Genomic DNA, 18,641 nt, shown 5'->3' with positions numbered 1-18,641 from the left:
AGCATGGCGGGCAATGACGAGTTTCGGCGTTTCCGGCGATTAAAGTGTTAAAGAAAGGCAAGTCTAGTGCTGGTTGAGCATATGCATACTTTATGTTACTGGCCTTTGTCTATAATGTGGCCACAAAAATAGAAAGGTTTAATTTAGTTTGTTTGCACTAAGTTAATACTTTGACAAATGTTCGGTCTTTGTGTGCCAAACATTATTTAAGGCAAACCGCTGTAAACCTTTTATCTTTTTTTCAATTTTTTTATAAAAAAAACAACATATCGAACCGAACCGAAAACCGTACCACAAAACCGTGATACGAACCGAACCGTTGATTTTGTGAACCGTTCCACCCCTATTGTTTATGTGTGTGTGTGTGTGCATGGGTCAGTGTGTGTGTACCAGTGTGTGTTTCCAAGTCATTGTTTTTTGTGCGTGTAACTTGAGTGTGCTTATTATGTGTGTGTGTGTGTGTGTGTGTGTGTGGGGACTGGGGGTGTATTGTGTGTGTATTGTGTGTGTGTATATTGTGTGTGTGTGTGTGTGTGTGTGTGTGTATTGTGTAGGGGAGAACGGGGGACGTTGTCACACGGGTAGGTTGTCACATTCATTATATTTCACCACCATAGGGTCCTGTCTCCCATATTTTGGTATTTAAATGTCCATAATTGGGGTCAGAGTTCACCTACATTGTCATCTTTGGAGTGAAACAGCTGAATTTGAGGTGAGAGGACTTTTTGTGTTTTTCATGTCCATTTGTAAATATTCCCCTCCTCAGTATTTTTCTTCTAGGATTTTACACAATTGGTTTATAATGAAACAATTATTACCCTTAAAAAGTGTGAAGGGATAGCTATAGTTTAGATTGTTGTTAGCTAGCTAACTAGTTGTTAGATGGCTGTTAGCCTTGATGCTATCAAGACATTCCAGTTGGGGTTGGTTATCACATTTTCTTTGGGGTTGGTTGTCACATGTTGTGTAGGCTATTATTGTTAGGCCGATTTATTGTGTTCTTATTTTGTTATATAGGATGGCCTAAAGATGTGTTAACTGTTTATGTTCATGTTAAGATGCATTAAGTTATGTATTTGTCAACTTGTCAATGCAATTAAACTTTCAAATTTAGTTCTGCCTTCTTGTCTTCTTTTTAAGATGTTCCCCATTAAAACACATGGGGTTGGTTGTCACAATGTGTCAGAGTGTCTTTGATAGGTGATTAACTCTTTGTTACAATACGTTGGAAAATGAGAGGGATACAAATTTTTTGCCAACATCTTAAGCTTCAATTTAATGTAGGAATGACTATTGAAAGATGTTTTGATGATGAGCAATTCACACTAGAGTAAAAGGTGTGACAACTATCCCCGTTCTCCCCTATTGTGTGTGTAATGTGTGTGTGTGTGTGTGTGTGTGTGAGGTTAACTCTCTTGTGACCTCGTTCTCCCGGTCCCGATGTTTTAGTGATGACCAAGTGGTTAAAACAAAACCAAAACATCCTGAATGTTGCATGACGCTGGGGACCGCAGCTCATTCCTCATGTGTGTGTGTGAGTTTACCATATGCATGAGTGTGTGTGCCTGAACATGTGTGTACATGCATGCTTGTGTGTGTGTGTCTGAACATGTGTGTACATGCATGCTTGTGTGTGTGTGTGTGTGTGTGTTCGAACATGTGTGTACACACGTCGTGCTTGTGTTTATGTGGTGAAAAGTCCTCAGAAGTAGATTGGAGGAGCAGCAGGGTGCAGAATAACAGAACTTGAGCGGTTGCCTTGACCCACTTCTCCCTCCAGCGCAGAGGAGGAGGAGATAAATCAGCCCGGGGAGGGAGAGGAGAGGAGGAGAGTAGGAGAGGAGGACAAGGGGAGGGAGGGGGGAGGGCAGGAGGCAATTAACGGGACAACTGTGGCAGCGGTCCAAGGAGAAAAGGAGAGGGAGGAGAAGAGAGAAGGGACAGAATGATGGAGAGAGAAACCTATCAACAGTGTCCCCGACGCTGGTCTGACAAGTCTGGATATCTGGGTGTCTGACCATCTGGATTTGGTCATATGCAGGTAGTGGGAATGAAGCTCAAGAATTGGACTACAAGAGGGTATCTGCAGGGTATAAAAAAGTCTTTAAAAAGTATTAAATTCATAGGGCGGCTACGTGGTGCAGTGGGCAAGGCACTCACCACGAATACTGGAGACGCTGGGTTTGCCTGTTCGAGCCCAGTTGTTGTGAAGGGCCAGATTAAACCGAATATATATATTTATTTATATATATATATTTAATTGTATTTGTATATTCTCTAATATTCCCTGATATCCCTTGTATATTCCTTGTACAATATGCGTTGAATATCCATTCTAGCCTACTGAACATCCCATAATAGTCTCCATTCTACTATTGGTCGAGACCTTGGTGCCAGGCTGCCATACCCCTCAGACCCAGTTCAAACGTACCGCTCAACATGTACGAACAAGTCCTAGTTCCGCGTAGGAATCTGGCTACCGCACCACTAATGGGACTATTTGTTCATAGTGCGTATATATACTGCGCTACTAAAGTAGGACTTCCTTTTCAGTCCAGTTTCTTACCCTCCAATAGAGTCACAGACGTAAAGCCTCCCCGCGACGCCACGTGTGGGAGTAAGGCCAAGTTCGGCTTACCATCGGTATTGAGACATCGTGTATATTAATATTTGAATAGTCATATTTGGCACTATATCGTCGAGTTGGACGTAGTCTATTAAGCTAATAATAGTCTGTTAATATATAGTGCTTCGTACGGTGAGAATACTACCGTAGTCAGTACCCCATCGTTTCGGGCAGAGAACTGGCTGCTTATCCAGGGTGGTTGACCCCACGTGAAGCTGCACCCGAGGAGCCCCAGAGCCGACGAGCGAGTGGACCTGTATACCGGATTATTCTACCGACGACAGCCCGCCTCCCCGGCACGGATTATGCTTTGTATACGTTGATTATTCCATGGATAAAGACCCCCGACACTGCCGTGTGTTGGAACCCCCCCCCCTGGAGAGGACGCAAGGTGAGGAGACGCTCTGCAAGACGAGGTCGCTTCACGTCTCTCCTCCGTGGACCGGAGGACGCCGGCCCACAAAGAGTCCATCTGCTTTCATCTGTGGTCCAAGGATCGCCGGCGCATTGAACGGCACTACAGTGGGTTCACCTGGGATACCCTTGGCCGGATGAGGCAGCCGGATTCTACCCCCCCCCCCTTCCTACTCCTGTCGGCTTACAAGCGACCGGATTAACCCCCCCTAGTGTATCCAGTATATAATCATTAAAGTATCATTGCTGTTATTCCTTAAACTATTCCAGGTCGTATATGTACCACCTGCGCCTTCAGAGATTGGACATTCTCTATTGATATACCGACGAATACTCTTGCCATAAAAGTGCATACTAATTCCCATTCATAAATGTGATTGATTTGATTAAGTGCTTGCTCTACACACCATCGCTGTGTAGAAATAAAGACCTATTTCTAATTCGTACATTTGTGTTGGATCCGTTTCATCTACGTGACAGTGTTCATCATAATATATTTATGCCGTGTACTGGGTGGCCGAATATTAAGTACAAAGGTAGTGGTAGTAAGTATCATATCTAGTAATACAGTCAGGGAATTGTACCCCTCAGTTACAATTGGTCCTTCGAGCCGGAGGGTAATTAGTGTAATATTAATATAGTGTTATTAATATTGAAATGGCCTATGATGAACACTCCACGAAACGATCCTCCTAACCAACGCCCGCAGCGCGAACGACGGCTCCCTCAGTACTTAGAGGCTTACGCTGTCAGTCAACAACCTAGTCTTCTACTAACAGTAAACGCGGTAAAACTAGAAAGTAAAAGTATGTCTAACCCCAACGCCCAGACTACCCCGACCATAGAGGCCCCTACGGGTTCTAATGTAACTGACCAAGTTCACGGTGGGGACCAGTGGGAACCAGACATGACTTCACACCCCGCCAGTACTGAAGAAGTAGTCCCCGATGAGTCCCGGGAGGAATACAACGCTACCGAGAGAGAACTCGGCACGGAAGAAGACGGGGAGAGCACCGTGGAGATAGAGCTCCAAGGCTCCGCAAGGAGTACCCCGAGGGAAGGCTCCCCTATACAACCGCCTTCCCCCAGCGAGGCAGAGAGGACCCTACAGCAGGCCTTCCTCATCAGCCTGAACGCCGCTGCTGAACGCGACCGACTGCAGATCCAGCAGCGGAGCGAAGAAGAGCATATACGTCTAGAAATAAGACGCATTCAGAGGGAAGAGAATGTGGCCCGAGACCGAGCAGACAGCCAGCGAGCAGCTGCTGGTGCTCTACGGGACGCAGAGCGCGACAGACAGCAAGCGCAACTAATAGAACAGCTGATCAGACGGACAACACCCTCTCCCTCCGCCAGAGGCTCCAGGAACTCGTCTAGACACACCTCCAGGGCGGCATCCCCTAGCCGAGTAAACAACCCTGAACTTGACCAACAGACGAGGTCTATACCCCCCACAGACCACCTCCCCCCACCGGTCCAAGCGAGACCTAGCAACCGGGAAGGAGCAGCATATCCTGTGGAGAGGCTAAACCAGAGACTACAAGCACTGGATGACCTAACTGAAGACGAAGAGGAAGAGGAGGAGAACCACGCCCGACGACAGCACAGTACTCTACCGGACCAGGAGGTCCGGTACAGCCCAGGCTATACTCCCGCGGAGCTGCGCTACAGACCCCTGACTCTATACACGGGTGAGCACGACGCACGACCCGCACAGAGGAACAGCACCTGGACAAGCGGGCCATGGTACACTGCCGGTACCAGCCCACACCAAGGAGCGGGAGGAGACTCGCCTAGGAGGCCTCTCCCCCAACGCTCGCCGATGTATCCACAGTCAGCGTCATACATTGGCACGCCTATGGTACCCGACTTCACCCAAGAGAACCGAGCCCAGTATACAGAACTCCGCATGTGTCTGGAGACCATGTTGGTGGATGTATTGGATGAACGCCATAAATACGCCATCCTACTGAAGCACTTAAAGGTACCCCGCGCACATAATATAGCGCTCGCCTACGCGACTTCCACCACCCCATACACAGCAGCGCTGGTAGCATTGGACCAGAGGTATGGGCGCATATGGGATTACGTGATCCAGGAGATCCGACACATCGACCGCTTACCCCCAGCAATAGACAATCAAGCACTGGACGACCTGTCCATCAGAGTGCAGTCCCTGGTAGGGATGTTGGGAGCGCAGAGAGAGAAGGGGAGGCATGAACTTTACACCAACTCAAATGTGGAAAGGATCTTGGAGAAGCTGCCGCCCGCTCGACAGGAGCGTTTTAGGCGGCAGAGGGACCACAAAGACCCGAATGGCCCCGAACCGAACCTCCTTGATCTAGCAGACTTCCTGGCGAGAGAAGTCAGCAGCCTACGGCTAGATACATTCGGACGGAGCACCCCTGGCTCCAGAGAAGGAACCAGACGACTAAATGATGGAAGAAGATCGGTGACTGTGATGCACCAATCGGAGTCAGTACCGAGCAGCAGGAGCCACAGTACCCCCTCCAGAACGGAGAAGTGGAAGATAGTGTGCCCCTACTGTGAGAAAGAACACTGGCTAGCGCAATGTGACTCCTTCCCCAAGCTGAACGCGGAGGAAGCAAGTCAATGGATAAAGTCCAACAAGCGCTGTTTTCGCTGTGCGCGCTCACACATGGCAGCCGAATGCTGCTTAAAGAAAAGGTGCACCAAGTGCGATGGAGCCCATCTGGACATACTTCACGACAGTAACAGACGGCGCCCTTCACCCGCACCATCCAGCAGCAAAGCGAGCGTCATGTACATCGATCCCGCCAGCAGCAGTGGAGCCCGAGTACTCCTAAAAGTAGTGCGTGTGACACTAAGCTACCAGAATAAAGTCCTGGACACTTACGCCGTCCTCGATGACGGGTCAGAGAAGACCCTTCTGCTCGCCTCCGCTGCGGCCCAGCTAGGGCTGCGGGGAAGCGAAACCCAAATGACAATTCGGACAATAAGACGAGATTTGAAGACGATAAAGGGCGAGAATGTCTCATTCTCTATCGCAGCAAGCGGCCAGCCTGAGCGACGGTACCAGATTACAGACGCTTTCACCAGCCAAGAAATAGGACTGTCGCGGTACACATACCCCGTCGCCAAGCTGATGGAGAAATATGCACATCTGCGCAAGTTACCGATCCCGCTCATAGACAATGCTATGCCGACCCTGTTGATAGGCTCCGACCATGCAGACCTCATTGTCCCGATAGACCGGGTTCATACCGGACCCCGAGGCTGTCCTGCAGCAGTCGAGACCCGTTTGGGATGGACTCTCCAAGGCCCGCTCGCCAAATCTCTCAACCGAAGTACAGCCACTAGATGTCTCCACTCCCGAGTCACAGAGGGAGAAACCGCACTCCTGCAACACGTAGAGCGGCTATGGACCTTGGAACAAATGCCCTTTAAGAACGGAAAGAAAGACATTCGCTCTAAAGATGACATTTACGCCATTCACCTCCTCGAGACAGGGACCAAGAGAGTCCCGGTCAACGGCGTGTTGAGATACGCCACGCCACTCCTGCGGCGAGAAGGAATGCCTACTTTCCACGCCAAGACAGACGCCACAGAACGGTACCTGCTGAACACGGAGCGGCGCTTAGCCAAGAACCCCGCCCAAGAGAGTGTATACCGCGCTGAGATTGAGAAGCTCATCACAGCGGGACACGTCACAAAGATGGACATTAAAGAGGCTGACCAGACCACTGAATCGTGGTACGTGCCTCACCACAAGGTCCATCACAACGGTAAAGACCGCATAGTATTTAACTGCAGCTACCAGATCGGATCCCAAAATCTGAATAAAGAGTTACTGCCCGGTCCCACACTCGGCCCCTCCCTACTCGGCGTTCTACTCCGCTTCCGCCAGGAAAAGGTGGCCATCAGCGGGGACATTAAAGGAATGTTCCTGCAGGTGAGATTAGTAGAGGAGGACAAGCCCCTGTTACGGTTCCTATGGAGAGAGAAGCCAGGAGATGAGCACCCAGCCATCTACCAATGGGAAGTCCTCCCCTTCGGAACGACGTGCAGCCCCTGCTGTGCTACATTTGCACTACAGAAACATGTAGCAGAGGACCCAGCAGCGGACGAAGAGGTCCGACACAGCGTAAAGAACAGCTTCTACGTAGACAACTGTCTACAAAGCCTTTCAACCCAGGAAGAAGCCGAGGCTCTCCTGATTAAACTCTGCGCCTCATTGATCAAAGGCGGCTTTGATCTCAGGCAGTGGGCCAGCAGCGATCCGCAAGTACTGCGCAGCCTCTCCTCCGAGGACAAGGCAGCCAGCAGCGAGACCTGGATGGCTACAATCCCGGGAGAAGCCCAGGAGATGACCCTGGGATTGGTGTGGCGATTCAAAACAGATTCGCTTCACTACAGACACAAGCCCCTGACTACGGAGCAGGGAAGGCCGGCGGCGGCGCCGACCACCAGACGGAGTGTGTACACAACACTCGCCCGACAATATGACCCGCTAGGATGTATTCTACCGTACACCACCAGGGCAAAAATGATTGTACGAGCATTGTGGGACAAGGACCAGGGCTGGGACGACCCCATTCCCGCACACCTTGCATCCACCTGGAGAGAGTGGGAGATGGAGCTCCACTCACTCCCAGGCGTTAATATGCGCCGAAGCTACTTCCCACCCACGGTGAGGCCAGAGACATGTAAAATGGACTTACACGTCTTCAGTGACGCCTCAGAGGTCGCATACGGATCAGTAGCCTACTTACGGGCCCAAGAAAAGGGGGGAGAGATCTACACAGCATTTGTCCTCGCCCGCTCGAGAATAGCCCCACGCAAGCAACAATCTATCCCACGTCTAGAGCTCTGCGCAGCCCTAGCCGGAGCGCACCTAGCCACGCTCATCCAACGTGAGCTCACCATACCGGTGTCTAGAACAATCCTGTGGTCAGATTCCACGACAGTACTCGCCTGGATCAAATCGGACTCATGCAAGTACAAAGTCTTCGTGGGAGTCAGAGTCACCGAGATTCAAGACTTAACCGAAGAGTTAACCGGAGAAACAGAGTGGCGCTACATTGATACAAAACAGAACCCAGCTGACGTCATCACCCGGGGGATGCCCCTGGATGACCTCACCCGTCGCAATGTCTACAGTGACGGCCCAGCATTCCTAAAGCTCCCGGAAGGAGAGTGGCCCACGCCTATCCCGAGGGAAGCCAGTCAGGAGGAGGCTGAGAATAAGAAGCCTGTGTTCTGTGGATCGAGCACTGTTATCTCCGCAGACCCCAACACACTCCTGATGGGGCGGCTAGATCCTGCATTACCCCAGACAATGTACCGGCCTGAAGAAGCGAACGGCCGACGAATGTGGAGGTACAGCCAAGTATTAGCCGACAAGTTTTGGAGCAGTTTCCTACTGCACTACCTACCGTCTCTACAGACCCGCCAGAAGTGGGTAAAGGAGAGAGACAATTTGACAGAAGGAACAGTCGTCATGATTATTGATCAATCACTGCCCAGAGCTATGTGGCCGGCCGGCCGCGTAAGCAAAGTGATCACCGGTGCCGACGGCAAGGTCCGAGCAGCTGAAGTGCTTGTCCAGGGTCGCACTTACACCCGTCCCGTGGCGAGGCTCATAGAACTGCCCCGACTCCCAGACACAATCGATGATGACCATGACCCTATAACCCTATGACTTTGTGAAGTTGACTGACCCCTACAGCAAACCCTTATGTGTAAATAGACAACGCGATTAATCTGTCTCTGTTTAACTGATTAGGTCTGGGACCAATCAGGGGGTGGCTGTTGTGAAGGGCCAGATTAAACCGAATATATATATTTATTTATATATATATATTTAATTGTATTTGTATATTCTCTAATATTCCCTGATATCCCTTGTATATTCCTTGTACAATATGCGTTGAATATCCATTCTAGCCTACTGAACATCCCATAATAGTCTCCATTCTACTATTGGTCGAGACCTTGGTGCCAGGCTGCCATACCCCTCAGACCCAGTTCAAACGTACCGCTCAACATGTACGAACAAGTCCTAGTTCCGCGTAGGAATCTGGCTACCGCACCACTAATGGGACTATTTGTTCATAGTGCGTATATATACTGCGCTACTAAAGTAGGACTTCCTTTTCAGTCCAGTTTCTTACCCTCCAATAGAGTCACAGACGTAAAGCCTCCCCGCGACGCCACGTGTGGGAGTAAGGCCAAGTTCGGCTTACCATCGGTATTGAGACATCGTGTATATTAATATTTGAATAGTCATATTTGGCACTATATCGTCGAGTTGGACGTAGTCTATTAAGCTAATAATAGTCTGTTAATATATAGTGCTTCGTACGGTGAGAATACTACCGTAGTCAGTACCCCATCGTTTCGGGCAGAGAACTGGCTGCTTATCCAGGGTGGTTGACCCCACGTGAAGCTGCACCCGAGGAGCCCCAGAGCCGACGAGCGAGTGGACCTGTATACCGGATTATTCTACCGACGACAGCCCGCCTCCCCGGCACGGATTATGCTTTGTATACGTTGATTATTCCATGGATAAAGACCCCCGACACTGCCGTGTGTTGGAACCCCCCCCCCTGGAGAGGACGCAAGGTGAGGAGACGCTCTGCAAGACGAGGTCGCTTCACGTCTCTCCTCCGTGGACCGGAGGACGCCGGCCCACAAAGAGTCCATCTGCTTTCATCTGTGGTCCAAGGATCGCCGGCGCATTGAACGGCACTACAGTGGGTTCACCTGGGATACCCTTGGCCGGATGAGGCAGCCGGATTCTACCCCCCCCCCCCTTCCTACTCCTGTCGGCTTACAAGCGACCGGATTAACCCCCCCTAGTGTATCCAGTATATAATCATTAAAGTATCATTGCTGTTATTCCTTAAACTATTCCAGGTCGTATATGTACCACCTGCGCCTTCAGAGATTGGACATTCTCTATTGATATACCGACGAATACTCTTGCCATAAAAGTGCATACTAATTCCCATTCATAAATGTGATTGATTTGATTAAGTGCTTGCTCTACACACCATCGCTGTGTAGAAATAAAGACCTATTTCTAATTCGTACATTTGTGTTGGATCCGTTTCATCTACGTGACAGTGTTCATCATAATATATTTATGCCGTGTACTGGGTGGCCGAATATTAAGTACAAAGGTAGTGGTAGTAAGTATCATATCTAGTAATACAGTCAGGGAATTGTACCCCTCAGTTACACCAGTGCTCCACATTGCTTTCAGTTTAGCTGGTCATCCGTACTAATACACATTGGCAGTATTAGGGGGAGGGAAACTGATGGGTGGGGATCGGGCGTTGTGGACAGCGACTCCTACAGGTCGGTTGGTGCGCCTGCGCAGTAGAATCAGGAAGCGATGGGGGCGACGCCCCTCCAAAGCGCAGACCCCTGACGCTGAAAGATCGCGCCGTGCAGGTGGAAAGATGCGACTGCTGTTACCTCGAGTATCGGAGGGGACTCGTGCTATGTATGACTTAGTCCACATTGCAGCCGGCTTGTGGGAGGTAAGAAACAGCGTTCGAGACAGGGGAGGGTTGAATTGGAAAAGAAATTTATTAAATTCATAATTCTCAATTTAAGGCCTTAAAAGGTATTTTTTGAGGAGGGCTGACGGGAGATTAAATAATATTAAATATATAAAAAAAAAATTATTCAAGTCTGTGTTTTTTTGCGGGGCTACCAGGAGCTTGGTGTGTCTGGCGAGAGCTTGTATGGAATGCGCAAGAATTTAAATGCACCAGTGCAGCTGCCAGTTCAGTGTCGCTATGTGTTTGTTTATTTTTTGCTAGTATAATAGTAATAGTATTAGCAGGGCCGCCTGGGAGAAATGCGAGGCCCTGTGCGAGATTTAAACGCGAGGCCCCCCCCCCCCCCCCCCCCCAAAAAGGTAAAAAAAATATATATATATATAATTTTTTATTTTTTTTTCTTTCCATACAGTCAACATATTCGTAAATAATAGCGCTGCCCGAGGCTGGGCATGATACAGTCAACATATAGCAAGAGAGAGAGCGAGAGAGAGCTCCCGTTCTACAGTCAATATACAGTGTACAGAGAGAGAGACACATTGGAAAGAAATTGAAATGCTATTTGGCCCTAAACAGAGAGTACACAGTGGCAGAATACCTGAGCACTGTGACTGAAGATCCTTGACTAGGTACAGACTCAGCGAGCACAGCCTAGCCATCAAGAAAGGCCGCCATAGGCAGACTGTGTGTGTTAGAAAGAGAGAGAGAGAGAGAGCATGTGTGTTAGAGAGAGCGCATGTATGAGAGAGATAAGCAAAGATGACCCCCTAAAGGATATTCAACTTTTAATGAAAGAACAAAACAGAAGGAAAAGATAACTTCACAAAGGCAACATGAATATACATAGATCCAAAAGGACAAAGATCAACACTTAAATCCAAAGAGAAGAGGGTCTATACCAGAGAAAACAAAGCAGCAAGGAGCCAATGGCCGACAGCTAAAGGCTAGCCAGGTAGGCTACTGACACCAGGCCACACACAGCTTTGGCCAACGGCCCAACGCTACCCAAGCTACACAAACGACCAAGACAATGAATTCACACACAGCACATGTCGTATCTCCAAATGTTGTGAAGTAACATATGTTTTGCCTGGAAAAAAACATCGTTATTAACAAAACATTCGGGAGGGGAAGGAAGGAAGAGTGGGGTAATGTCATGACATTTTCATTAATCTTACCTGCACCAAGGAACGCAGGGCGAAAGGCCGCAACACAGGTCTCCACGTTGACGAAAGGCCTCTCGCTGTCGGGACAAAAATAAGCTATGGCCAGAGCCTTGTCATGGTGCAGGCCCGACTACATCTTCTGTCAAAGATGATGTCGTAGTCAGAGTGCCAGAACCCCCTGCTATTCTCACGGCTAATGTCAATGGTCGTAGCACAAGCTAACAGCTAACTCAAGGCTAACTGATAGCATCAAACGAACGTTCCCAGCCGAGCGCAGCTGGCAGCTAACGTCGTAGCTAAACAGCTAACTGGCTAACAGTTAGCTCAACCAGGCTATCGCTAACCATTAGCTAACGCAGAAGCAAGCTATGCGGCTACATACAGGTGCTGACACCAGGCCACACACCGTTAGCTACTAGTAGTACTACAACAGCTAGTCGGCCAGTTTAGCTCCAGAGAGAGAGAGAGAGAGAGATGTCCACGGCGGGAATAGAATAGAGTTAATAGAATAGGTTAAAAACTCACCAAACGTCCAAGAGGATGGAGACAACCGCGTGGAGTTGACGAAGTTCATCTGCCAAACGACCATCCTCTTCATCTTGGCTGCATGCGCTGTCTCTAGGTTAGCTAACGCTAGTTAGCCTTTAGCTAAGCTAGCTACTAGCCGACATCATCATGGCTATATCCCGACTGCATCATGACAAGGCTCCGGCCATTTGTCCCGCCAGCGAGAGGCCTTTCGTCAACGTTCCTTGGTGACCGACCGACTGATAATGACCGACCTCTTCGTCTTGGCTGGCATAACTAAGCATAATAGTCAAAAGCTGCACGCGCGAAATAGTCAAACGCAGCTGACTCACGCCGGCGTACTACACATGATGTAAGTAACCACTCCCTTCGTTGAAACCAATAGTATGTCTGCTGCAGAGCCCCAGAGCTCCAATAGTGAGTATGTCACTGCAGACCCAGGAACAAGTCAGACACATTCTACAAACGTGTCTAATGTGAAATATATAAGCATATAAGCAAAACTAGATTTTAGGTCTGTGATGAAAAAGGGCCTTGCGAGGCCCCCCTTCCCGCTAGGCCCTGTGCGACCGCACTGCTCGCACACCCCCTGAGGCGGCCCTGAGTATTAGTATAGTATAGTAATAGTATTAATTGGTATTAAGTTTTGCTCTTAAGTGGTATTAAAAAAGGTCTAACTTGTTGAAAGGGGTGACAGTGGTTCAGGAGGTAGAGCGTACTCTGGTAATCAGAAGGTTCCCGGTTCGATTCCCTCCTCCCGGGCAGCGTGTCGAAGTGTCAAAGACACTTAACCCTTAATTGCTCCCGATGAGCAGGTTGTGCATGGTTGCCTCTACTGTCGGTGTGTGAATGGGTGATTGTGTGGAACAAAATAAAGCACTTTGGATAAAAGCTGCTATATAAATGCACCATTTACCATTTAACCTGCAGAGATACCCTGTACAAAGTCTGGAAAAGTATGAATAAAGAATAAAATAAACACAAGGGCCGCCACGGTGGCGCACCACGTAGCTGCGCTCGCAGCTTAACCGCAATCGTCCTGGGTTCGAATCCGGCCCAGGACTTGTGTTGCATGTCTTCCCCCATCTCTTCTCCCGATTTCCTCTGACTGTCCTATCTGCAATAAAGCTGAAAATGCAGCAAAAGAAACATCTTTAAAAAATTTATAAAAATAAACACAATGAAAACCTGACATCTTCAAATAAAGTTACGTTAAATGAAACGGTAAAATAAAAGTATAGGAACCCTGTATGCAACAGTGAGCTAAGTGGTCTTGCAGCGTGCGGTAAGATAAGTGTTCTTTCAGTGAGTGGTTAGTTAGAGAGAGAGAGAGAGAGAGAGAGAGAGAGAGAGAGAGAGAGAGAGAGAGAGAGAGAGAGAGAGAGAGAGAGAGAGAGAGAGAGAGAGAGAGAGAGAGAGAGAGGGGGGGGGGGAAAGAATAAGCTCAGAGATGAGACGCATTAGGCTCATTAAATGCCCTGCTCCCACCACCTTGCATGTATTGACGTCTGTGTTGTTGTGATTCATGTCCTCGTCGAGAGGCCACTGCTTCCGATCGATGTCCGTCCACTAGAAGTGCACTTTGGGAATGTCTTGAGGTGCCGATACACAGTGTCTCCTCTCAGTAGGTCACTTAATACCCGCGTTCTCTCCTATACCTCTTTAAAAAATTCATTCTCTTCCCTTTCATCTCTCCTGTCCCCTCTCTCTCTCTCTCTCTCTCTCTCTCTCTCTCTCTCTCTCTCTCTCTCTCTCTCTCTCTCTCTCTCTCCCTCTCTCTCTCAGAGCTGCCTTATGGCTGGGAGAAGATAGATGATCCAATCTACGGCAGCTACTACGTAGAGTAAGTTTCCCTGTTGAGGGGCTCAACTCGCTGGGCTCCACGGCACATTGGCGTAGACACAGCAGCAGATGCATCTCCGTGATTTACTGTGCCGGGGGCATAAATGATTCATGAATGAATTCCCTGCGCATTTCCCCTTTGTCTCCGCTCATTTTTACAAATCTCTCTGAGTGAAGCGCCGGTCTGAATGCATTATCTTGAGATTGCAGTTGCTTTTTTTTCTCAAAACTTTTTATTTTATTGCATTGTAAGCATTTTTTTTACAATGTACGTTTTCTTATAAAAAAAGGTTCTATTGATTGGTTGGAAGTGTGCCAGCTTTTGTTCGAGCTCATGTCTAACTCAGGGGTGGTCCAAACCTTTTGACGTTGAATGCTAAACACAGCGCGGGTTCAGTGGGTAGCCCCGCCCACAAACACGACAATAGAATAGAGACATTATTTTCAGTCTCTACTTGATTGACTGTGCTCTTGATACGACTACTGTTAGACAGTGGGTAAATGTGAGTTTGAAAACTGGATTGCTGTATTTAGGGCATCTAATAGGTTTGTTTACTTTGGTAATGTTTGTAAATGGTGAAATAAAACAGATCTCTATTTTGATTTACTAAAGGAGTAAGAAAGTAAAGATTGCATATTTATTATCTGCGAAATCGAATTATTTCAGAACGTAAGCCTAATTCATATGGTTACCAAACAAAAAAATACAGAATGTGGCTTTAAGATACCTTGTAATAAGCAAGTAAACTCTCATATTGTCTGAAATTGCATCAAAACAGACCAAATAGAAATTCCACTCTCTGGGATCCTTTGAGGACCATAAAGGACGAGGGGTGTTGTAGCTCTAACTAATTGTAATGGTGAGCTGTCCTGTTCAGCCACATCAACAGAAGGACCCAGTTTGAGAACCCAGTCCTGGAGGCTAAGAGGCGGCTGGAGCAGCAGCAGCAGATGCAGAGTCAGGGCCTCTCCGCGTTGCCCCTGCCTACTATATACAGAGGTACAGCGGACTCACACTACGCACACAACCCACATACTGTCTCCTGGATGTTCAAGTTCAAGTTCTTTATTTGTCAAATTCCCAACAATACAGGGGCATCGCAGGTAATGACATGTTTGTGTTTCGAGCTCCGACTCAACGATGCACAATTAAGAAACAACAATGAATACAAGAATGGTAATAATAAGTAGTAGTAGTGCAGAACATGTATGTGCATGTTAAGGTGCAGGGTGTGTGTGTGTTTGTGTGTAAGAATGTACTAGGGGCTGGGCGATAAACCCAAACATAGTAGATTAGATTAGATTAGATTCAAAGGTATTGTCATTATACAGCACAAGTAAGATAAGATATTCCTTTATTGATTCCCTTGGGGAAATTCAGGGGGACAGTACAGCGAAACGAAGTTTGGCATGCAACCAGAGTGCAAATGTAGCAGTAAAGTGCAACATTTGCTATAAACTGGGTACAAAATATACAAATTAGTACTACTGGGTGTCAGATGTATGTACAGAGTTGTAGTATAATATGTACAGTGGTACAGGTATAAAGACATTATGGTAGTAGCCAGCAGCGTAACTAGTAAGAGTAGGATATGTATAGATATAGTATCTACAGATATATATATATATATTTTTTTTATACAGTATATACAGCATTATTGTACATGCTATCATACAGACCTATGGGTTATATATATATATGCAGGTATATTCAGAATATATAAATATTGTACATGTGGATATCAACATCATCACATTTTGCCCATACCTAATTAATATTTCACCAGGTTAGAACGTTCAAACTTTGATTGAAAAGTGACAGCCCTAGTATACAATATATCCAGCCATCTAACAAATAATGGAAATCACCCCCGAACATGTGTTTTGGGCACAAAACGCTGACAAGTCTCAGACCTGATGTCACTCTCAGTACAGACGAATCCTTCCAGAATCGCTTCTACTTTGCTTCTCAATGACACGTTCAGTAAATAAAACATCAATTTGACTACATGTTCCTAAATTCATGAAGTTAAGTATCCGTTAAATTATGTTTGTTCCCATGCTTTGTGAACATGTAGTCCCTCATTAGTTCCCAGATACTCTTCAAGACAGCTTCAATAGCACACAGGCTGCCTTCTCTAGTCTTTTTGAACTCATCTAAAACAAAAGTTATGTGGTTTGGAAAATGGTCTGTTGTCCCTCCTGGTCTAACAAATGGCTCAGTTCTGGATACAGTCACCTCTTATAAATACCTGGGTATCTGGTTAGATAATACACTTTATTTTTCTCATCAAAAATAAAAGCTTGGCTTCTTGTACAGCAGTCGCTCCTGCTTTACTCACTCTGCTAAACACTCGTCCAAATGTCCATTCTCCCATTGTTTGACTGTGGCGATGTCATTTACATGCATGCAAGCAAGAGTGTCAACACATCACTGTGATTTATACAGATTGTAAATTGGCCATCTTTACACTCATTGGCTACACTCATTTGCAAAGCCCTCCTTGTTCTGACCCCTCCTTATTTGATACACTTGTTAAAATTGTCATCTACTCCCTATGACACCAGAGCTGCTCACCATATCTCGCTAGATGTTCCCTGTGTTAACACCTCCTTTGGTCAGTCCTCCTTCCAATTTGCTGCTCCCAGCGGTTGGAACGAGATGCATAAAGACTTTGAAAATTTACAAATGGGTCTGCCTCATTATTTTTAAGGAATTGTGGACACACACCTGCAACTGTCACCCAGTCTTTTAACTGTAATTTGACTGCTTCATGTATTACATACCTTGTCATTTTATTGGGTTGTTTGTTTGATGTGTGTTTTAATTATTTCCCTTACCTCTGTGATGTATGTATCGTCTGTCTCTTTTCTATTTAATTTGATAAATATTTTTTATCCCCTGTATCATTTTATTTTGTCTGTATTTTCCTCTCCTGGCTGTAACTCTCTCTCTCTCTCTCTCTCTCTCCAGAGAAGCCTCTGTTCACGCGGGACCCGACCCAGCTGAAGGGCAGCTTCCTGTCCACAGCTCTGCAGAAGAGCAACATGGGTTTTGGTTTCACTATCATAGGAGGAGACGAGCCTGATGAGTTCCTGCAGGTCAAGAGTGTCATTCCAGAGGGACCGGCTGCACAGGACGGCAAGATGGACACAGGTGATTATACCGTCTGTACCGGCAGGGCTGGGGTTAATATTACATGTGATGGACACAGGTGATTATACCGTCTGTGCCGGCAGCCTGAATACTTTCAACAACAAATGTTTGTTTCCGCGTCTCTGATTGGCCACGCGTGTTTCTGGTCATGTGACATGTGCGCCAATCGTGGGACCGCAAGTTTCTACACTGGTTAAGCTTAGGCGCTCTTTCAAAGTTGGTTATGGTTAGAGTTTGTCTTAGAGCATGGCGATAGAACGCCTGCCCTGATTCTCAAGTTCTTTCGACGGTTAAGCTTAGGCACTCTTTCGAAGTTGGTTAAGGTTAGAGTTTGTCTTAGAGCATGGCGATAGAACGCCAGGTAGTTTGCAGGCTGTTAGACCCGGAAATAGGCGCAGAACTTGCTGTCCCACGATTGCCGCACATGTCACATGACCTGGCCAATCAGAGCGCAAAACTCGAACGCGGAAACAAACATTTGTTGTCGAAAGTATACACGTGTACCGGCAGATCTGGGGTTAACATTACATGTGATGGACACTGGTGATCATACCGTCTGTACCGGCAGGGCTGGGGTTAACATTACATATGATGGGGTTACGGTAATGTGATGCCAAAAGAAATGGTTGCAGTAATCCATCACATAAAAGAACACAATAATCTGATCCATGTTTCAAGACGGTGAGCACCTTTCCCATAATGTTGTCGTGTTCCTTTAACATAATGTTGTGAATGTTGAACAGTGGTTGATACTGGTGACTGGTGAAGATGAGGGGAATAACTTTAATGACTGAGTTCCAGTGGATTATAACTTTAATGACTGAGTTCCAGTGGAGTATAACTTTAATGACTGAGTTCCAGTGGATTATAACTTTAATGACTGAGTTCCAGTGGATTATAACTTTAATGACTGAGTTCCAGTGGATTGCCTTTCAGATTACAAGTTTAAGATTTGAATCTGTAATGGTGTGGATGTAACCCAACCCTCTACTGTACCTATACAGTTAGAAGTACAACCAATCAAGTGTGAACAAACAGTACACACAAACATACACAAAACTACACTCTCATAGATATATTGTACATCAGAAAAACTGAACCACTCCCCTTAATTTCCTGATACCACAACAGTATTGTCCTCACTTACAGTAATTACCCTCTTATGCACCCTGTGTATTATTGATCCCTCACTTGGATCTCCATTGTGCCTTGCTCTCGCTGTAGCCCGTGTCTGTATCTATCTCTCTATCTGTTCCTGTTACGAATGGCGTGTTTTGATAGCATGGTGGAGAGTGGAACCCAGTTTGCAGCAGACAACGGAGAGATACTTAACAGGAAGCAAGCAGGAGACGGCG

The 18,641-nt window shown here is 47.1% G+C and overlaps 1 protein-coding gene across 1 annotated transcript in view; it reads left to right on the top strand.

Moving 5' to 3' along the window:
- The window catches only part of magi2b (membrane associated guanylate kinase, WW and PDZ domain containing 2b), a gene marked incomplete at its 3' end in the record, with an annotated part of 475,453 nt that overhangs the window by 368,857 nt on the left and 87,955 nt on the right, over positions 1-18,641 (top strand). Inside the window, 3 exon segments of the mRNA XM_084335313.1 lie at positions 14,073-14,130; positions 15,008-15,129; positions 17,104-17,286. Of these exon segments, the coding sequence (XP_084191439.1) occupies positions 14,073-14,130; positions 15,008-15,129; positions 17,104-17,286 (363 nt within the window).

Source organism: Notolepis coatsorum (genome assembly GCF_963971535.1).
Source record: "Notolepis coatsorum genome assembly, chromosome: 18".
Classification (NCBI taxonomy): Eukaryota; Metazoa; Chordata; class Actinopteri; order Aulopiformes; family Paralepididae; genus Notolepis; species Notolepis coatsorum.
Note: the sequence above shows the minus strand (reverse complement) of the source record. Positions and strands in the feature narration are given on the sequence as shown.